Source organism: Syngnathus scovelli, chromosome 15, assembly GCF_024217435.2.
Source record: "Syngnathus scovelli strain Florida chromosome 15, RoL_Ssco_1.2, whole genome shotgun sequence".
In the NCBI taxonomy this organism is placed as follows: Eukaryota; Metazoa; Chordata; class Actinopteri; order Syngnathiformes; family Syngnathidae; genus Syngnathus; species Syngnathus scovelli.
The window spans coordinates 2,610,001-2,629,663 of record NC_090861.1 but is presented as its reverse complement, the minus strand read 5'-3'; the positions used below and the strand labels follow the sequence as shown (position 1 = coordinate 2,629,663).

The window sequence follows — 19,663 nt, the reverse complement described above, 5'->3', positions numbered from 1 at the left end:
CTTTGTGCAAGCACTCTTTTTTTTTTTTTTTTTTTTTTCCTTTTCAATAGCGGAACATCAGCTGCCGTTGAAAAGGTCAGGCGCATAATTCACATTTGTCTTTCGGTCTCATTTCATCTGGGAAGTTGCTGGACAAAGTCATGGGCCGGGCCCGTCCATCACTTATTTATGCACGCTCTCACGCCATGCACTCATGCAAGCAGGCAGGCTTCATCCGCACATCCTCCCTTAGAAGCAAAGTGATGGATGTGTTTTTCAGAAGTCAACGAGCTCGTCTTCTTCTTGTTGCGAGCGGCGGGAGGAGGGAAGAGGACAACGTGGTGCGTACAATTTACGGCCCTTCTCTGGAAATTCCAGGCGCTCAGGTATGGGAATAGCGGCCTGGCACTTTTATCTCCGCGCTCAGATAAAAACGGAAGAGCTACTTTGCACGAGCACCAGAGTGCATGTCTCGGGGGAGGGGGGGCTGCCAATTGTTGCTATGACGACAGCTGTGATTGACAAGCCGTCAGCTCTGACGTGGCTCATTTTGTATTCATATTTCAAATCTGCCTTTAAATGAGAACACAATTTTTGACGAAATGCCATTTCAACAGTTTTCCTTTCCATGATTGTGGTTTTCCCACGCCGCCACGCCGAGCCAGCCGTTCGGACGCGGCTGTATATGACACACGCATGCACGGCCTGTAAAGAAAAAGGAGGAGGAGGAGGAGGAGCTCTTGCGTCTCTGCTTATCTTCATCCAGGTTAGGAGCGTTTTCCCACAGTAGTCGACTCGCTCTCTCGCTCATGTCGGAATTTGGACACGTGTATGAAGACAAAAAACAATATACACGTTTTGTCCTTTTTTTTATTATGGGGTGGCATCCAAATGGAACTGCTTTGAAGGCTCATTTATTTGGATGACTTGATTTCGCCATTAAAAACGAAAAAACAAAGCTGCCGTTCAAACGAGCCAAATTTCAAACTCAAATGGAAACTAAGCGTCCCGTCAAAAATACTCACAAACGTGCGGCGAGCACTCGCATTGTCCGCCGCTTGGCGAGTGTGACTTAGTCACTCGTGTTTGCATTTATACACAAACCCCGCCCAGCAACAAACACAACGTGCACTCTGGGTCACTTTCATACACTCGCAATATAACATGCATGTGTGTGTGTGCCCCCCCAGACACACACACACGTCAGGATGTTGAAGCATGCGTGCGTGAAGACAAACACGACGCTCTCCTCCGTCGGTCTGCGTCTTCACCGGTGGTCCGAGGAGCTGCGCCCTCCTACCTCCTTTGTCTGCCGTGGGAGGGCCGCACAAAAGCTGACAGGTAAACAAGGCCGTCGTGTTTGGGCAGACCTACCTGAGAAAAGCTCTCAGCCTTGCCCGACACGCCCTCCTCCCTCACCCCCCCCAAGAAAAAAAACCTCTGACCTTTTCCCTCAGCTTTCCTAAACAGCTTCCTCCCTAAAGCCAGATCAAGAAGTTGCGCCACATCAAGCAAGTGCCTAATTGTATATAAGATACAGGCCATTTTTTTGGGGGGGTCCTCCAGGTGCGTTTCTCCACTTCCAATGTCTGTTTGCTCCTCTCAGCCGCTCTGACCTTTGCTGTCTCTTAATTGGGGAGGGTCCAGTAATGCCGTGTGCGCGCGTGTGTCTTGTTGAGATTGGAGTGGCCTCGGGGGGTCAAAGGTCAGATAAACACAGCTGGTGCTCTTCTCCTGCTTGACTCACCAAATCAATTATCTCGCTCTGTTTTTTTTGTTGTTTTCATTTCTAGATTGCGACTTTCTCCAAATGCGCTCTGTCGATCCTCAAAGCCGTTTTTTTTCCCCCTGGTGGTGCTACTTTGCCGGAGTTCTCATACGTTTCAAAACTTCCCATACTTTTCAGCACCTCCAAATGGAACTTGACACGATTCGTTCGAAAACAATGTGACATTGCAGTCTCGAGTCGAACGTTTGTCCCGTTTCCTTCCGAGGGTTGATGACAACGTTTTGCAGGGGCACGGTGGCGGCGAGTGTGTCAGCTGCAGTAATAACAGTTAAGTCGGGAGTGACAGCCGTCAACGGGGCTCCGTCAACACGCGTCGTCTGCTTGATTGGCAGAGTTGCAACTCTCTCACGCCAGCAGTCAAAACAACAAGACATGCACACGCACATTTCTCGGCGAAGCTTATTGGAATTATTTCATTTTGAGTTTATTATGAAACCCAAACGGCATTTTAATTTGACTTTTAGCATTTAGCTAACAAGTATGTTTGAACGTATTAGTCCTCATTGATAGTTCCAAACATCGCAACAATATCGACAAAAATTGAGTTAGCCCACGCTAGTGATGCCAAACGAGGCTAACGTTCAAAGCGGCTTTTTAGTGAATCCGCGTAAGCCGCGTCTCAGATTTCTTGTCATCGTCGCGAGACGTTTTTAAACGAACGAAACCCTCGAGGAGAAATCTGCCCCTCGGGCATGTGGTGGGATTTCCACGCTGAAAGATTCAGAGCTACTTTACACCCTCATTGCGCTCCCATTAGGAAAGCGGATGTCGAGCCTCCGTGAATCTTTCATGACTCACGATCGCTGGGGGTCGTTAGCGAGGCCTCGCCGTGACGATCGGAGGCACGTCCGAGCCGCTCCAGAACGGACCTTGAAAGGCCCGCTTTGATCCCGGCCGGCCTTCCGCTAGCATGTCATTTAGCGCACTTAAGTGGACAAATTCTCGCCGCGCGCCAACATTTCATGGCGGATCGTGTGTCCCGGCCGCCGTGAGAATGCGAATAAACGCGGCTAAACTGGGATAATATCAGGTTCCGTGGGCGTCGGGCAGACCGCAAACGTCGGCCGGGAGGGGCGCTGCCGCCGAGCGATCGATCGCTTTGCATCTTCGTCACTGGCGGGTGGGGGGGAGGAACGTCGGGCTTTTCCCACAAGCAGCTGAAAAAGCACACAAGCCGCGAGCAAGCCGTGCGCAGGCCGCAAGCTCCATTAGGGGGCCGCCGCGCTCGCGTCCGCCTTTTTGAAGCGCCGCCGGCGCAATCGGACGGGATTCCTCGGACAAAGTCGCACAATAAAAAAACTATTGTCATGAGTGTAAGACTTTTTAAGCAACAACAAAGTTTTTGGGAATCTCGAAGCGGCGTTCTCGCGGATAGGAGCCCGTCAAACGTCGGTTTGTCGGCGCCATCTGCACCTCATCACGCGGACACATTCGTGTAATAACCCGTCTCCAATATCAGCTCTCTTCTATTTTTTTTCCCGACCCCCTCTTTTAACAGCCGAGCGCCGGGCCAGCCGTTGTAGTGCGGCCGCGCGGCTTAAAAACAGTCGAGTGCGGTCGGCGGCGCTAACACAAGTCGCGTTGGAGCCGAGCCACTCAAGCGTCTGTAATATAATTTTCGAAGCGGCCGGCCCTGTAGTTGTTCCAAATGGAGGCCATTAAAAAAGAAGAAGCGGAGATGCCGCCCGCGCAATCCGAAGCGAGCGTTTGAGTCACTCTTGCGGTATGCAGGCCAGCCAGAAAAGCTAAAATGGCGCTTACCTTTCCGTCTTGGCTTCCACCCTGTCATCGCGGGCAGGATTCGCTCCTCCGAGTTTACGCTCAGCAAACGCAACTTGGCCCTTCAAAAATGAGCTTTCAAAAACGTCTTTCATCATCTCAAAAGCTGCATTGTCTGACTTTTGACCCTTCAGTTTTGCATTAATGCCACTTTTGACCACTAGGGGGTAGGGCCGCGGGTTATACGATCGCCATTAGTTTTAATTTCAGGAACATCACGAATATAATTATTTTCATTTGTTGGCTTATTTGCATACCAAATTGTAATCACTCACTGCTTGCATTGACGACCCGTCGGAGCTCCGACGTTAAACAACTTTCGGGTCATTCTGTGTTTCAATTGGGCAACACTTTTGCCTTTCTTGACTTTTTTGAAAACTTCCCACCTCCTCTAATTGACTCCTCCAGCAGACAGGAGGTCCGTCCACGACGGCGGGATAATAGCCGGCGGGAGAGGCGCCGTCGGGCGCCCCCGAGTCTCCTCGCTCGGTGCCGCTACCTCCGTGTGATTAAACGCCGGCGAGGGGCCGACTCTTGACCCAAAACTCCGCGTGGCTTTTTAGTTGGGCCGGGCTAGAGCGTTTGCCCGTGTCTGCGGGGGATTTGCGATGCATATACATGAGCGCGCCGGCACGGGCTAAGTGGGGGGACGGCGGAGGAGGGTCAGGAAGAAGCCAATTTAGGACAAAGCGGGAGAATGGAGATGGCGAGCCTTAATGGAGCTGCCCGCTAACAAGCCCCATCTCTGGGCTTGAGCTCTCATGTCACCGCCGCCACGACTCACGCCGGCTGCATAATTACCTGCGCCCCGCCCGCTTCCCGGCTCGTCTTCTTTTCGAACCAATTTGGAGCCGGCAAATGATGCCGAGCGGAAACTTGACAGCCGTTCAGGTTGTCTTTGCGTTTTGCTTTGTCTGCCAGGTGCTTTGTCGGCAAAGTCTTCAGTGCGTGGCGGGTCTTCCCGTTACACCGGGCAATAATGAAGACCCAACAGATGCGCTGAACATTTTTGTCAGCAAAACACCTGCCGGCAATACGCTTCTGTATTGGACAAGATTCCAGACAGGAGTTTGACAGGAGCTCTGTGAGGTTAAAGGTCAGAGAGTTGACCTCAGGCGCTGTCTACCTGTGATTCGCCACGGGAAACACTTTCAAGTCGATCGCTTTGGTCTGGCTTCTCGGAAGTGATGCTTTGCTGCCAAATTTGCAGCCGAATGTCAAATTTTGGGATTAGAAAATTCTCCACATCGATTTTCATCCTCAAATTTTGGGTTCCGTTTGAGCTCGTAGTTTTGCCCCCGTCTTATTTTAGACGCCAGGACACGCATTTAAAATTTTCAAAGTTACTTTTTTTCAGCATGGACACTACAAAAGCTTCTGCATAGCCAAGCGTAACAACTCCCAGAATGCCGTCCGGCCTGTCGAGACGGAAACGGAATAAAAAACGGTGGCAAATTCGCATGCGAGAAGCCTCCCTTGACCCCGTAAGCCTCCCGCAACGGGCGCCCTCCTCTCCCCTTCGCAGCTCTGTCCGCACTTGCTCACTAAGCGGAAGCTCCGTAAACGTCCGCCGCATTCCCGCTGTCAATCAAAGCGCGGCGAGAGATGAGCACCTCTGTCAAACGTCGTCCGACCTATTGTAAGCTGCATTTTTTTTTTTCTTTTTTGACATCTGTGTTAAACAAGGTGTCAGACAAATCCGCGGCCCGTGCGGGGCTTAGCGCGGCTACCGGGGGAAATCACGGCGCTGCGCCAGCGCGTGTGTCATACATATCCATGATGTCCCCCTCCACCTATGCACCGTCTGCGCCGTGTGTGCGTCAGACTCGGCCGCGGTTTTTCGTTTGCCCGACCGGCGGGGGTAATTGGCAGGTCGGCGGCTCCTTGGCCCGGGCCGCTCTCAGGGGGGGCACTTAGAGGCTGACACCCCCCAACCCCCCCTCACCCCGCCCTGCGCAGCGCAGCGACACCGGCGCAGAATGCAGAAAAGCTTCTCGGCAGTACGCGGGGATTAACTCGAGTCGGATAAGGCGAGGTTAGTCAGTTATGTCGTTGAAGAGATGCGCTATGCACGGCGCATAATTGCCCCATCAAATGTAAGCTCATCATAAGTCATAACAATCAGCTTTTTGCTTAAATAATATTGATCGTGCGGAATAGTCGGCTTTCCCGGCGGATAGTCGGATCTGAACGCTCGGCTGGTCGGTTGATTCGCCGAAGAATGTCGGAAATTAAATCGTTCATACTGGATTTTCCGTTGAATGCTCATTTGAGAGTTTTTATAGTCCAGCAGAATTTTGTAGGAATTTGTATGCAATGATATGAAAAGTGACATTTGATATTTATATGAAAACAGACATTTGATATTTTCATATTAATATTTGCATTTGTTCCGCTTTTGTCCATTTTGTTTTCCGCCCATGCCGTGATTGATGTGACAGCTGACAATCGGTTAAGCCTCGCAGGAGACTTTCTTAAGATTTATGAATTGTGAGAAAGTCGGCCCATTTCCTCAAATCAATGTGCAATTGTTGTATAGGAAATCTTTGCGGGCACAGCTCAATCGGAGCGTGCCCATTGGCCCGTCATCGTTAATAATTCCATTGTTGCGCCCGTCAGCCTCCGTTTGTCTTTTGCCAGTCGCTCGAGAAAAGGCGTTGTTGTTTTCTCCCGCGTCCGCCCCACTCGTGCACACGCACGGCAGCGAACGGCGCAAAGTCAACAGCGCAATCAAAACACCGCTCGGCGAAACCTCACATGACCTACCCACGTCGCACCCGTCATGGCCCCGGCTTGCGAGATGACACATATGAGAGGGCGAGGTCGTCGTTGGCCTTTAAGAGGCGGGGCCTGTGCCGCTGTTGTCGTGAGATGCCAACTTGTCAGATGACTAATTGGCTGCTGGAAGGCAGACTGGAAGTAACAACAAACACACTAGTGGGCTACTGTAGTTAAGTAGTTAAGTACTTTGTGCTCTAATTATCTTTTCCACAATAGAAAGAGCAGAGATAGCCATCGCCCAATGGGGCTGATTGTATCACAGGTTGCCCCGACTCTTTGTTGCTTTTGCCAGAACAATGGGATGGACGCTTCCGCAAGGTAGCTTCCTCTTGCCTACCCGCCAGAACACTTCTGGAGAAGGATGTCGGCCATGTTTGAGCCAAGCAGAGAGGCGGTGGCGGCCATGTTTGTGGAGTTTTCTGCGTATCCCGAGGAGAGCGCTTTCTAATATTTTGACACTGGCTTTCACGCTCGAGCGGAAGCCCCTTCACTTGATGTGGCGTATCAGCATGGCAACTTTCACGGGCGGCTTGCCGTCAATCGCCGCCGCCGCAGCGCCCGCCGGTCTTTCGGGGGCGCGGGCGTGCAAGGCAAAACCAACTGTGTCACATTCCTGTGACGCATCAGCGCTGGAGTAAATCAGACCATCATGGCTTCTTTGACATGATAACAAACCCTCTGACAATTTAAAGTGGTCCCGCCCTCCAAGTGGCTGCACCATGCCCACATTTTGGAGGCCAGCTGGTCGCATCAGCCGTGAGAAATGATCCTCTTCCACCGAGTTGGTTGGAAAATGATGCGTCTTGACTCAGTTCCCGCTTCACGGCCTCAATAGTTTGCAGATTTTCCTTGTCCAGTTTCTCTCTATTTTGCCCTTCTTTCATTTTGGGCGTAATTCCACTATTGACCACTAGATGCCAGCGCACTAAATCCTCTTCAGTGTTATGTGTTTAAATGGATTTAGGTGTGTTTGAAGTGCCATAAATGCTGTAAAAACCTGCTCGGGGAGTATTAGCAGGGTATTTCTTTATTTATATCTTAAATGTTTCTCTTGCATTGTCCACATGAATGCAGTCGCTTCTCGCCAGATTTGTGTTCAGACACGACTCGTGGATGAAGGCGTGCATGGTCTGGGCGTTTAGTTTCTTCCTGTCATGCAGCCGCACGGTGGGAACGTGGCGCGCTCGCTCGCTTTGCTTTAGCCCTGCGGCTAGCTGCTATTTTGTGGATGTGTCACTTTGCTTTGCAGCTGTCAATCAAATGTAAATCCCTTCATAAAAGGGAAGGGATGCGTCTCGGGGCCCATCCCTGTTTTATTTCCTGCACCGCGGAGCTAATGCTTGACTTGCTTTGTTTGGGGCATTGAACATGCCCAAAAAGTCACTAAGCAAGGGTGCATGGTGTCACGCAAAATTATTGTTTTTTTAAAGCATTGACCTGATTTTAAAGTATTAACTATAAATGTTTCCCAAAAAAAAATTCTGAGCAGTTGGAAATTAGTTTTGGGTTGCATTACTGCTACCTACTAAAAACTCTTTGGGGGCGCCGTGGTAGAGTTGTCATCTCCTGATTTTTGGCCATCTTGAAAAGTCAAAGACTATTTACCAAAACTCACGACAAAAAATTCGGAATTCAGGTTACAATGTTTACACCACATATTGTCAGAAATATATTTCACTCGTTTTCCGACGCAACCAAAAATTTCTTACAGTGTTAGCGCTTGGATGCTAACGTGGCGCTAACTTACCCGGGTAAACATTCCAAGTATTTAAGTCTCTTTATATTAACATGCGTGTAATGTATCGTTAAAAGGTTTGCTATGCAAAGGGGACAAAGAGTGTGCCAAAAGATTCTTGTTGCTATGGCAACCGAGGATACACACTACCTGTATATTGTTTAAGGGAGAGGCCCTAGGCAGACAAGTTAATCCTCTTCAGGAAACCAATTACTCTATAGACTCACCTGTCCCTCGGTAGCTCCGCCCACATTACGCCATCACTCCTGCTAACGTCCACGAGACAGGCGGAGGAACGTCTTTTTTTTTTTACAAAATAATCGTTGTACGAACATGACGCTCACTAAGCCGATATTAGATTTGTCGTCTTGTTTTAGAAGATGAGGAGATATTTTGGATGTGTGCGGACTTATCAAATCCTTGAATGAGCGGATGCTGACTCATCCTGACGCACGCATAACCTCGCGGCCATGTGAATTACGGCTTGGAGATGCACAACGTACGTGTCAACCATTCCTCATTATTGAAAAGCACAAAGCTCCAATGGAAACATCTGAAAAGTCATTTGTTTGGGATGTAAAGAAAAAGAGAAGGGAAAAATGACGTTTGTTTGATGGCCAAATTGATGACTCATCGCGGTTCTATTTGAGTTATCTCCCCAAACGACGCTGATGAAGACTACTGCGGGGTGGAGCTCCGATTCAACTTGCGGGCCCCCAATTAGGCTCCCGCTGCCGGGCTGGGAACAACTCCAGTCGGCCCTCTCTCCCCTGCCTAAACCCCCACGCAGGGATTAAGGGTGTCTGGGCTTGAGCAGAGGAAAGATCTCAGCAAGCCTTTTTTTTTGGAGCGGGGGGGGGTTGTTTTGTTGTTTGCGTGTTAGCCAAATGAAGCAAAAAGGTCGTCCATCCTCCAGCTTGCCAATTGCAAGACAAAATCAAGAGGGTGGCCTTTAGCCACAATCATGCTAATGTAGCAACTAGCATCTCAACCGTCCCTGTCAAATAAATAAATATAAATAAATTAATTAATTTAAAAAAATAAGATTGGCATACAAGCGCGACGTTCGAGTTGAAGTTAGAAATACAAGTCGGCATGGCTGGCGTCTAAAGGGTGCAAAGTGATCCGCGTCGACGGTATCGGATGACGGTTAGACGATCACTCGCGGCCGACACGCGGGCGCTCCCACCGTCGTCGTCTTCATCTTTTCTGTGAGAACCTAACGGGAGCATCTTTCATCTTTTTCCAATATTTCACACGCGGATTGACAACTTTTGCTGCATATGGTGTTGAGTTACTTCATTTTTTGTTCTTGTGGGGCTCACCTAAATTCTAAATTAAATATTTAAAACTTATAATTGCATAACTATTTTTATTCACGAAGACAAATAATCGTAATTATATGTGGAATAACTCAATAATTAGAGAACAAAATACTACAAATCCAGAGACGATTGATGTTTTAAAATAAAACATGTACACATTTAAATTGAATAATAAGTATTAAAATATAATTATGGGATTGTTATTTCCAAAGATTTTTGTTAGAGCAAAATAAATTTATTTAAATTAAACTGGGCTTGGAAAACAACACAGCCGCTTTTGGGCATCGGGTCCCGCCCGAGGTTTTCTATTATTGTTATTTGTGTGCATATGTGTGTGTGTGGTGGCGGCAGGTCACCTCTGCTGCTCCGTGATGAAGTTAAGGCCCTTAAATCCCTCTGTAGATTTGACCTTTGAACCTTCCCCTCATCCCCTTGCTCTGATTTGAAAGCGGGATGTAGCAAGGGCCGCCGCGATTGTGGTGAGGATGAGGCGTATGTTTCCTAACAAGTGACTTTGTTTTGGTTACCCGCACAAAGATAGTAATCTTTATTATTATTATGGTTCAACTCCATTTTTTGCAAGAGTCGTTTCAAATCTGATTCGTCGACTGATTTGTTATCGTTTATTCTTATTCTTATTTTTTCTTCATTATATCCAAGCTGTTTTTCTATCAGATTTTTTGTATTTATTTTTCCATTTTTTTCAGTCATTTATCCCCAGCCTGCTGATTTAGTTCCCCTCAAAAGTCACATATTTCTTTTTAAATGTCTATAATCCCTAATTTTTGTTTTATTTTGTTTTTGTATCTCAAACACACACACACACACACACACACACACAGAGCCAAGAGGCCCACTAGTGCCCCCTATCGAGTGTGCACTCCAACCGCGTGCAAGCTCAAGGCCTCTGAAGCTGCAACTTTTTCCCATGCAGCACGTCACAGTAGCTTTTTGGAGCAAGCGCGCTAATTAGGGCGACGCTAATTAAAGCCAAAAAGAAGGAAGAGAGGTCGCTGCGAGCGACGATCAGCGGCCCGCATGGGAACGTTAATCATTTAAGGCTGTCAGGGGGGTTGCGAGCTGTGCGGGAATGCCGGGAATGTCGGGATCTTCCCACCTTTTCATAGTCGGCTAGCGTAGAGTTGGACCCTGTAAAATATAAGAAAAGTCATGAAAAGGAATCAAATTGTGAAAATTGAGAAAATATGATGACAGCTTAATTGTGATGACCTTATCAAAAAGACTTGTAGCACAGCTATGTTGTTACTGCCCCCTAGCGGCGTACAACGGACGGCCATTGAATTAATGAAATCAAAACCTTTTAATTCTTAACATCTGACTTTTTTTTTTTTAACTCTGTTTTTTGTGCTAATCCTTTTACACATGTGCAATATACACATACATGCGCGCACACGCGAGGTCATGTACACGATTTGGAGATCTGAGGACCGCCGTGTGATTTATGGCGCGCCGGGTCAAACGGGATGCATTAGGCCCGTTTGCGGGAAGATGCGACAAGACTTACGAAGTGATGAGACGCTCGCTGACACTCGCCTCTTCAATAACCGTCGAGCGGGTTGGGGAAGGGTCGGGGCCCTCAATGACCCGGGTGCGCTCAAGCGAGGCCTCGCGTGGCGCATTTTGACGCATATCCCGCCTTCAATGGCTACGCTAACAATTTATGTGCTAAGACTCGCTTAACTTTGTTTGCACTGATTACGCCGCGTGTCAACGCATTAACACGGACGTAGCCAGCTCAGCTATTTGCCGCTGTTGCGACACATCACACACACGTAAACAAAAGAAGACTTTCACCACTACCATATGATGTCAAAAAGTCATTACGACTCGTAAGAACGAATTTAATAGCAATGTCGGTTGTTGGCAAAAAAAATCATCAAACTTGGCTTTTCAGTTTGCTTGCTTTTCTGGAAGCTCCTCTTGGACGAGCTCCCGCCAGCCCCTAAATTGCACTCCGACTTGCACGCTCAGCATATCAGCGCTTTTGTATCCAGACTCTTTCTTTTGTGTTTACATCCACGTTTATAACTCCGGAATGACAAACACAGAGACTTGGACTAAGTACTACACACACGGACGCTCACACACACACATGCACTTGCATCTGGACAGTGTCAGGCCCACTTCAAAGTGGACCATCTCCTCTTTACAAGTCCGATGAGGCTCTTCATCAACGTCTCTCGGAACAACGAGAACTGCGATGAAGTGCTGCCATGTGTGTTTTTTTTTTTAAGATGTAAAAATAACACTTTAAGGCACAGTACTTTATAAAAACAGTCATATCATTCAATCAATCAATTGTAAAGAACTGTTTATTTTTTTGCCGCAATTTTTGCTTCGATTCAATTGACATTGTGCTGCTCTTTCTGCTGCGTACGCATTGGCCACCAGGGGGCAGTATAATTCCGACATGCAGGAAGTCGGTTGCAACGCCTCAGTAATATTGGTTAGTTTTTGCAGATGCTAAAGAATACATACCTGTGAGTATTTTAAGTATTTATTGCTTGAAGCACCTACTGGTTAGCCTGTCTATGGTGTTTCTCACTGTGTGCTAGCATTAAGCTAGGCTAAATTTCAAAAGGCAAAGTTATGGGATTCTTTTAAATACACGACGTGTAATTTGAATGACATCCTTATGACAGATGGTTGATTTTGTACGACTGCCTGCGCTGCTGTCGTCATGGTAGCGGGCAAATAAATAATAACACGGGAAAAGGCGTTGAAAAAAGTCGCCAGTCCTTCAATAAACATGGCAGCTCCCGCGCACACCGCCTCGGTCGGCCATTGTTGTGTCGTTTGACACCGCGCCTCCCCATTGTGAGCACGCTGACGTCAAATCAAATCGGCCACCTGCATTGATGGTAATTAATCAGCCGCTCGTCAAGTGACAGGTTCTCATGCCGTGACGTGTTCCCACCGTGCCTCAGTGACTCGGTGTTTTTTTTTAATAGCAATTATTTCCTTTCTTCATCCACAAACTGACAAATACACACCTGATGTCCTCCATGTTCAAAAATTGTATTGTACTGTTGTATTTTATTTTTTCACTCTCTGGTTTTGAATGGGGTGTGTTGCTTTTTGACAGTAAAGCCCAAAAAAAACAACTTAGTAAGCAATTTTTATTACAAATAGTAAGTGCGTCAGATGGAGTTGAGTGTTTGTCATGCTGGTAAAATGCAATTTTGGCCGGGCTCCTTTGACAAGGTGAAAGGTGCAGTTGAAGAAGCCAAAACTAACAAAGGGCCCACTTTGCATCAACTGGAGTTTTTCTCGGTGGCCCATTCAAACACGCGGCTAATATTTGTGATGTCTTCCAACCGTGCCCGCTCCCCCCCTCCCCTCCCCTCCCTTCTTCTTCTTTCAGTATGAAAAATGAGTCACTCCAAGGCGTTTTCACTGCAGAGTAAACCGTGCAGAAAGTGCCATTCATCAACAGCGCCCTGTTGTCTTTGCACACAGAAAAAGGAACGTGTTTTTTTTTTTTTTTTACGTTCTTTTTTTAACCTGCTCGACGACGAGGAAGGTGTGACAGCTTCCTTCTCTCACTCCCTCGTTAGTTAGCAATTTGTTGATTGGCTGCGTGGCGCTGTGACCTGTGGTGGAGCTCAAGGTCGCCGACGGTCTAATCTGGAGCGTGAACGTTTTTCCAAACAAAAACCACGAGAAGTTGCTTGCTGGTTGAATTTTATTGATTTTGGGAGATTGGCGGTAGACGCCAGCTAGGCCCAGTACTGACACACCACCGGAGTTCTGATGTCGCAAGGCTTGTCGTTCAACTGGCCCCAGTCTGGACAAAGACGGCGAGTTTCAGACACGAAAGAACCTCGGCGCGGAGCTCCGACTTACTGAAAGAGTTCATCCAAACGCAATTCTCGGAGCCGCCAAAGTTGTCGGGCTGATTGTGTTGCCAGGGGGCATCGGGAGGGATGATTCCGCTTCCGTCCAGCCACACAAAGTCATCCTGACGGAACCATTGCGGCGTGAGCGTTTCTTAACATGGCGTCCCGAGCGGCGTCCGTTATACTCACCCCTTTTCTGATGGCGCCCACCCAGTAGGGCAGTCGGCGCGGGATCGCCGTGGCGACGATGCACAGCAGCTTTCTGAACTCGTTCTCATTCGCCAGTGTGACCACTCGGCCATCGTCTTCATGGCAAAGATCCTAAAATGGAGATCACGGCTGAGCGGGCAGGCACCACTGCGCTGCGTCCGTCCGCCGTCTCACCTGAGCTTCGGGGAAAGTCATACCATAGAGCGTTATACTGACGCAGGAGTTATCATTGAGGCGGTAAAGATATCGACCACAAGATTCCACGGGCACGTCGCGGTCCTGACACATTATCAGAACTTCCTCCAAAGTCTCTGCGACAACAAAAACGGTCACTTGTGTCTTTTTGGTGGATGCCGCCGACGCCTTTCTCGTTACCGTATCTTAAAGTCTCAGCGAAGGCCCCGGTGAACAGCAGCGCCCCCGCTAGGAACAAGCTTGCCGCAAAAGAAAACATGGCTGCCAGATTTGACCTGTAAATGTCATAAAGTCAGTTTGTGTGAGCAAGTAGATAATATCTTTGTCTCTCTCACCACAGATGCGAGATGATGCGAGGTTCTTCAGTCAGGCTCCTGCGTCTCCTCCCAGCCTGAACTCGGACCCCCTTAAGTAGAGACGACGGACGCCTCGCAGCCAAATAAAATTGGCAGCGCGCTTGCTCTTGTTTGTCATGCTTGCAGGCATGGAGGTTCTTCAAAGCTGGCGAACGGCGCTCATTTGCAAATTGAATTCATTCGCCATCTGGAAACGGCACACGTCAAGGTAAGCCGAACTCAGACACGTGTCACCTCCATTTTGACACCACCACAAAGCGTGTCCAAGCAAATGGTGTCGGTCCATCTCATCCATGCCTCAATCTCCTCCAGGCTTGATCTTATTGATCGGCAAGCCCAGCACGTTTAAAAACTTTGGTTCATTCGGAACCATGCTGCCCCGGATTCTGATAAAAACACACATATTCATATTATTAATACCCAATCCCAAATTTTATTTCTTGGCTCATCATCTCCTCTTTCATTAAACACTGTCAATATTTGCTCATTTGCTTTTTTTTCTAGAAAATTCCACTGACATTTTGTGCAACTAAATTTATATATATATGTATATTTAAGAGACACACCCTTGTTGGTTTTTAAAAAATTTTATTATTCAGATTTTATGAAGGTGTGCAGCCTTGAGGGTCTCGGCGCAGGGCGTGCTCACCCCCACGGCGTTGGAGGCGGAGTCAGTCCCAAGCGACTCTTCAAACGACCTTCTTCCTCGCAGTCCAACAGCAATACCAAAAAGGTACAAATCAAATAATTCCGTTGACCTCTGTGGCGTACTCGCCGCTATGAAAGCAGCTGTCTTCACCAACAGGTTAGCGGCGAGGTCATGGGAGGCCGTCTGTCAGCTGCACCGCCGATTTCGTTGTGGCTGTCACGCCCGTAACCCGTCCGAGGTGTTAACGCGGAGATAACATGTCGGTGGCAACTTTTGCGACGTTGTGACGCGAGCCTCGGCGGTTATGAGGTAACTTTCACGTAACCATTGACTCAGAGTCAACACGTGGCGGAATGTCCCCTCTATAATCTCTTAACCGCTTAAGGTCACAAGGTCTCCATTTGCGAGAAAGCACACTAAAAAGTTCGATTAATTGTTTGCGCCAAAATGTTTCTGCCATGTGATCACGCTATCTATTGATGTATTTATTTATGTATTGATTTTTTTTTTTCAAAGGCAATCTGCTGTCCGGGATCAGCGTGGAAGCCCCCCGTGCACCTTAACGAGGTAACCAGAGCTCTGCGGGCCAATGTAGACCAGCTGTGGTGGCTCATCGGAGGGATTTGAGTGAGTGAGTGAGTGAGTGAGTGAGTGAGTGAGTGAGTGAGTGAGTGAGTGAGTGAGTGAGTGAGTGAGTCAGTGTGGGTGAGTGGGTGAGTGAGTAGTTGTGAGTGAGTGAGTGAGTGAGTGAGTGAGTGAGTGAGTGAGTGAGTGAGTGAGTGAGTGAGTGAGTGAGTGAGTGAGTGAGAGTGAATAGTTGAGTGTGAGTGAGTGAGTAGTGAGTAGTTATGAGTGAGTGAGTGAGTAGTTGAGTGTGAGTGAGTGAGTGAGTGAGTGAGTGAGTGAGTGAGTGAGTGAGTGAGTGAGTGAGTGAGTGAGTGTCAGTGAGTGTCAGTGAGTGAGTGAGTGAGTGAGTGAGTGAGTGAGTGAGTGAGTGAGTGAGTGAGTGAGTGAGTGAGTGAGTGAGTGAGTGAATGTGAGTGTGAGAGAGTGAATGTGAGAGTGAGTGAGTGTGAGAGTGAGTGAGTGAGTGAGTGAGTGAGTGAGTGAGTGAGTGAGTGAGTGAGTGAGTGAGTGAGTGCGTGAGTGCGTGAGTGCGTGAGTGAGTGAGTGTCAGTGAGTGAGTGAGTGAGTGAGTGAGTGAGTGAGTGAGTGAGTGAGTGAGTGAGTGAGTGAGTGTGAATAGTTGAGTGTGAGTGAGTGAGTAGTGAGTAGTGAGTAGTTGTGAGTGAGTGAGTGAGTGAGTGAGTGAGTGAGTGAGTAGTTGAGTGTGAGTGAGTGAGTGAGTGAGTGAGTGAGTGAGTGAGTGAGTGAGTGAGTGAGTGAGTGAGTGAGTGAGTGAGTGAGTGAGTGAGTGAGTGAGTGAGTGTCAGTGAGTGAGTGAGTGAGTGAGTGAGTGAGTGAGTGAGTGAGTGAGTGAGTGAGTGAGTGAGTGAGTGAGTGAGTGTCAGTGAGTGAGTGAGTGAGTGAATGTGAGTGTGAGAGAGTGAGAGAGTGAGAGAGTGAATGTGAGAGTGAGTGAGTGTGAGAGTGAGTGAGTGAGTGAGTGAGTGAGTGAGTGAGTGAGTGAGTGAGTGAGTGAGTGAGTGAGTGAGTGAGTGAGTGAGTGAGTGTGGGTGAGTGGGTGAGTGGGTGAGTGAGTAGTTGTGAGTGAGTGAGTGAGTGAGTGAGTGAGTGAGTGAGTGAGTGAGTGAGTGAGTGAGTGAGTGAGTGAGTGCCATTCATCAACAGCGCCCTGTTGTCTTTGCACACAGAAAAAGGAACGTGTGTTTTTTTTTTTTTACGTTCTTTTTTTAACCTGCTCGACGACGAGGAAGGTGTGACAGCTTCCTTCTCTCGCTCCCTCGCTAGTTAGCAATTTGTTGATTGGCTGCGTGGCGCCATGAGCTCAAAGTCGCCGACGGTCTAATCTGGAGCGTGAACGTTTTTCCAAACAAAAACCACGAGAAGTTGCTTGCTGGTTGAATTTTATTGATTTTGGGAGATTGGCGGTAGACGCCAGCTAGGCCCGGTACTGACACACCACCGGAGTTCTGGAGTCGCAAGGCCCGTCGTTCAACTGGCCCCAGTCTGGACAAAGACGGCGAGTTTCAGACACGAAAGAACCTCGGCGCGGAGCTCCGACTTACCGAAAGAGTTCGTCCAAACGCAATTCTCGTAGCCGCCAAAGTTGTCAGGCTGATTGTGTCGCCAGGGGGCATCGGGAGGGATGATTCCGCTTCCGTCCACCCACTCAAAGTCATCCTGACGGAACCATTGCGGCGTGAGCGTTTCTTAACATGGCGTCCCGAGCGGCGTCCGTTATACTCACCCCTTTTCTTATGGCGCCCACCCAGTAGTGCAGTCGGCGCGGGATCGCCGTGGCGACGATGCACAGCAGCTTTCTGAACTCGTTCTCATTCGCCAGCGTGACCACTCGGCCACCTTCTTCATCGCAAAAAGCCTAAAATGGAGATCACGGCTGAGCGGGCAGGCACCACTACGCTGCGTCCGTCCGCCGTCTCACCTGAGCTTCGGGGAAAGTCAGACCATAGGGCGATACTCTGACGCAGGAGTCATCATTGAGGCGGTAAAGATCTTGACCACAAGGTTCCACGGGCACGTCGTGGTCCTGACACATTACCAGAACTTCCTCCAAAGTCTCTGCGACAACAAAAACGGTCACTTGTGTCTTTTTGGTGGATGCCGCCGACGCCTTTCTCGTTACCGTATCTTAAAGTCTGAGCGAAGGCCCCGGTGAACAGCAGCGCCCCCGCTAGGAACAAGCTTGCCGCAAAAGAAAACATGGCTGCCAGATTTGACCTGTAAATGTCATAAAGTCAGTTTGTGTGAGCAAGTAGATAACATCTTTGTCTCTCTCACCACAGATGCGAGATGATGCGAGGTTCTTCCGTCAGGCTCCTGCGTATCCTCCCAGCCTGAACTCGGACCCCCTTAAGTAGAGACGACGGACGCCTCGCAGCCAAATAAAATTGGCAGCGCGCTTGCTCTTGTTTGTCATGCTTGCAGGCATGGAGGTTCTTCAAAGCTGGCGAACGGCGCTCATTTGCAAATTGAATTCACTCGCCATCTGGAAACGGCACACGTCAAGGTAAGCCGAACTCATACACGTGTCACCTCCATTTTGACACCACCACAAAGCGTGTCCAAGCAAATGGTGTCGGTCCATCTCATCCATGCCTCAATCTCCTCCAGGCTTGATCTTATTGATCGGCAAGCCCAGCACGTTTAAAAACTTTGGTTCATTCGGAACCATGCTGCCCCGGATTCTGATGAAAATGCACATATTCATATTATTAATACCCAATCCCAAATTTTGTTTCTTGGCTCATCATCTCCTCTTTCATTAAACACTGCCAATATTTGCTCATTTGCTTTTTTTTCTAGAAAATTCCACTGTGACATTTTGTGTAATGTGTATTTAAGAGACACACCCTTGTTGATTTTTATTTATTTTTTTTTTATTCAGGTTTTATCAAGGTGTGCAGCCTTGAGGGTCTCGGCGCAGGGCGTGCTCACCCCCGCGGCGTTGGAGGCGGAGTCAGTCCCAAGCGACTCTTCAAACGACCTTCTTCCTCGCAGTCCAACAGCAATACCAAAAAGGTACAAATCAAATAATTCCGTTGACCTCTGTGGCGTACTCGCCGCTATGAAAGCAGCTGTCTTCACCAACAGGTTAGCGGCGAGGTCATGGGAGGCCGTCTGTCAGCTGCACCGCCGATTTCGTTGTGGCTGTCACGCCCGTAACCCGTCCGAGGTGTTAACGCGGAGATAACATGTCGGTGGCAACTTTTGCGACGTTGTGACGCGAGCCTCGGCGGTTATGAGGTAACTTTCACGTAACCATTGACTCAGAGTCAACACGTGGCGGAATGTCCCCTCTATAATCTCTTAACCGCTTAAGGTCACAAGGTCTCCATTTGCGAGAAAGCACACTAAAAAGTTCGATTAATTGTTTGCGCCAAAATGTTTCTGCCATGTGATCACGCTATTTATTGATGTATTTATTTATTGATTGATTTTTTTTTTCAAAGGCAATCTGCTGTCCGGGATCAGCGTGGAAGCCCCCCGTGCACCTTAACAAGGTAACCAGAGCTCTGCGGACCAATGTAGACCAGCTGTGGGGGCTCATCGGAGGGATTTGGGGGGGGGCAACCGCGTGGAGTTTAATTGAGCATTAATTACAAATAGCGCAATTTCCCCCCCGCCCCAATAAAGAATGCGGTGTTATTACGGGGAGCCTGATTTTCAGATTGCGCTCTTTGTTGTCTCGTTCGGGCTGATTTCCTGTAACGTCCACTATGTTTACAATCTCCATTTTCTCGCTGTAAAGAAAAATATACAGTGAACACCCACCATGTTGAGATACATGCTTTGCTAAAAAAAATTTAAAAATTGTTTTTATATTCAAATGTAAAATTGTGCCTCTTCTGATGTACTACTAATGGTTGTTGATGTTTTTGAAAGCCTTCTTGTGCATTGTCATTTTTTAAGCTTACACACACTGAGTGAGTGAGTGAGTGAGTGAGTGAGTGAGTGAGTGAGTGAGTGAGTAGTTGAGTGTGAGTGAGTGAGTGAGTGAGTGAGTGAGTGAGTGAGTGAGTGAGTGAGTGAGTGAGTGAGTGAGTGAGTGAGAGTGAGAGTGAGAGTGAGAGCGTGAGCGAGTGAGCGAGTGAGCGAGTGAGCGAGTGAGCGTGAGTGTGTGAGTGTGTGAGTGTGTGAGTGTGTGAGTGTGTGAGTGTGTGAGAGTGTGAGAGTGTGAGAGTGTGAGAGTGTGTGAGTGTGTGAGGGTGTGAGGGTGAGAGGGTGAGAGGGTGAGAGGGTGGGTGGGTGGGTGGGTGGGTGAGTGAGTAGTTGAGTGAGTGAGTGAGTGAGTGAGTGGTTGAGTGTGAGTTTGAGTGTGAGTGTGAGTGAGTGGGAGTGAGTGGGAGTGAGAGTGAGTGAG

General features: G+C 48.4%; 3 protein-coding genes across 10 annotated transcripts in view; 1 reads left to right on the top strand and 2 right to left on the bottom strand.

The window, feature by feature from the left end:
• Window positions 1-19,663, top strand: part of LOC137840961 (uncharacterized) — a 44,388-nt gene that overhangs the window by 13,398 nt on the left and 11,327 nt on the right. For 2 of the 8 annotated variants that reach the window (XM_068653146.1, XM_068653147.1), the window contains exons 4-9: window positions 260-365; window positions 597-745; window positions 13,994-14,064; window positions 14,136-14,217; window positions 18,188-18,321; window positions 18,753-18,803. In XM_068653146.1, the coding sequence (XP_068509247.1) occupies window positions 260-365; window positions 597-745; window positions 13,994-14,064; window positions 14,136-14,217; window positions 18,188-18,321; window positions 18,753-18,803 (593 nt within the window). Of the gene's footprint in view, window positions 1-259; window positions 366-596; window positions 746-1,169; window positions 1,321-13,993; window positions 14,218-14,608; window positions 14,743-14,814; window positions 14,968-15,174; window positions 15,285-18,187; window positions 18,322-18,393; window positions 18,547-18,752; window positions 19,186-19,663 lie in introns of those variants that run through there. The other 6 variants (XR_011088193.1, XR_011088192.1, XR_011088195.1 and 3 more) reach the window with 6 other exon arrangements.
• On the bottom strand, window positions 13,077-14,109 carry LOC125981852 (C-type isolectin Sp-CL4-like). Its single transcript, XM_049741887.2, has 6 exons — window positions 13,989-14,109; window positions 13,834-13,928; window positions 13,633-13,769; window positions 13,438-13,569; window positions 13,256-13,370; window positions 13,077-13,196 (listed from the first exon to the last, which is right to left on the bottom strand). Exons 2-6 carry the CDS (start codon window positions 13,910-13,912, stop codon window positions 13,129-13,131), a joined length of 531 nt encoding a protein of 176 aa, XP_049597844.1. The 5' UTR covers window positions 13,913-13,928; window positions 13,989-14,109; the 3' UTR covers window positions 13,077-13,128.
• Window positions 16,669-17,714, bottom strand: LOC125981854 (C-type isolectin Sp-CL4-like). Its single transcript, XM_049741891.2, has 6 exons — window positions 17,581-17,714; window positions 17,426-17,520; window positions 17,225-17,361; window positions 17,030-17,161; window positions 16,848-16,962; window positions 16,669-16,788 (listed from the first exon to the last, which is right to left on the bottom strand). The coding sequence occupies exons 2-6, from the start codon at window positions 17,502-17,504 to the stop codon at window positions 16,721-16,723; spliced, it is 531 nt and encodes a 176-aa protein (XP_049597848.1). The 5' UTR covers window positions 17,505-17,520; window positions 17,581-17,714; the 3' UTR covers window positions 16,669-16,720.

Coding starts and splice junctions, on each gene's coding strand:
- LOC125981852 (XM_049741887.2), bottom strand. CDS start 13,912: ATGTTTTCTTTTGCGGCAAGCTTGTTCCTAGCGGGGGCGCTGCTGTTC. Junction 13,570..13,632: donor TGACTTTCCCCGAAGCTCAG/GTGAGACGGCGG, acceptor TCTCCATTTTAG/GATCTTTGCCATGAAGACGA. Junction 13,371..13,437: donor TGGGCGCCATCAGAAAAGGG/GTGAGTATAACG, acceptor TGGTTCCGTCAG/GATGACTTTGTGTGGCTGGA.
- LOC125981854 (XM_049741891.2), bottom strand. CDS start 17,504: ATGTTTTCTTTTGCGGCAAGCTTGTTCCTAGCGGGGGCGCTGCTGTTC. Junction 17,362..17,425: donor CGCTCAGACTTTAAGATACG/GTAACGAGAAAG, acceptor TTGTTGTCGCAG/AGACTTTGGAGGAAGTTCTG. Junction 16,963..17,029: donor TGGGCGCCATAAGAAAAGGG/GTGAGTATAACG, acceptor TGGTTCCGTCAG/GATGACTTTGAGTGGGTGGA.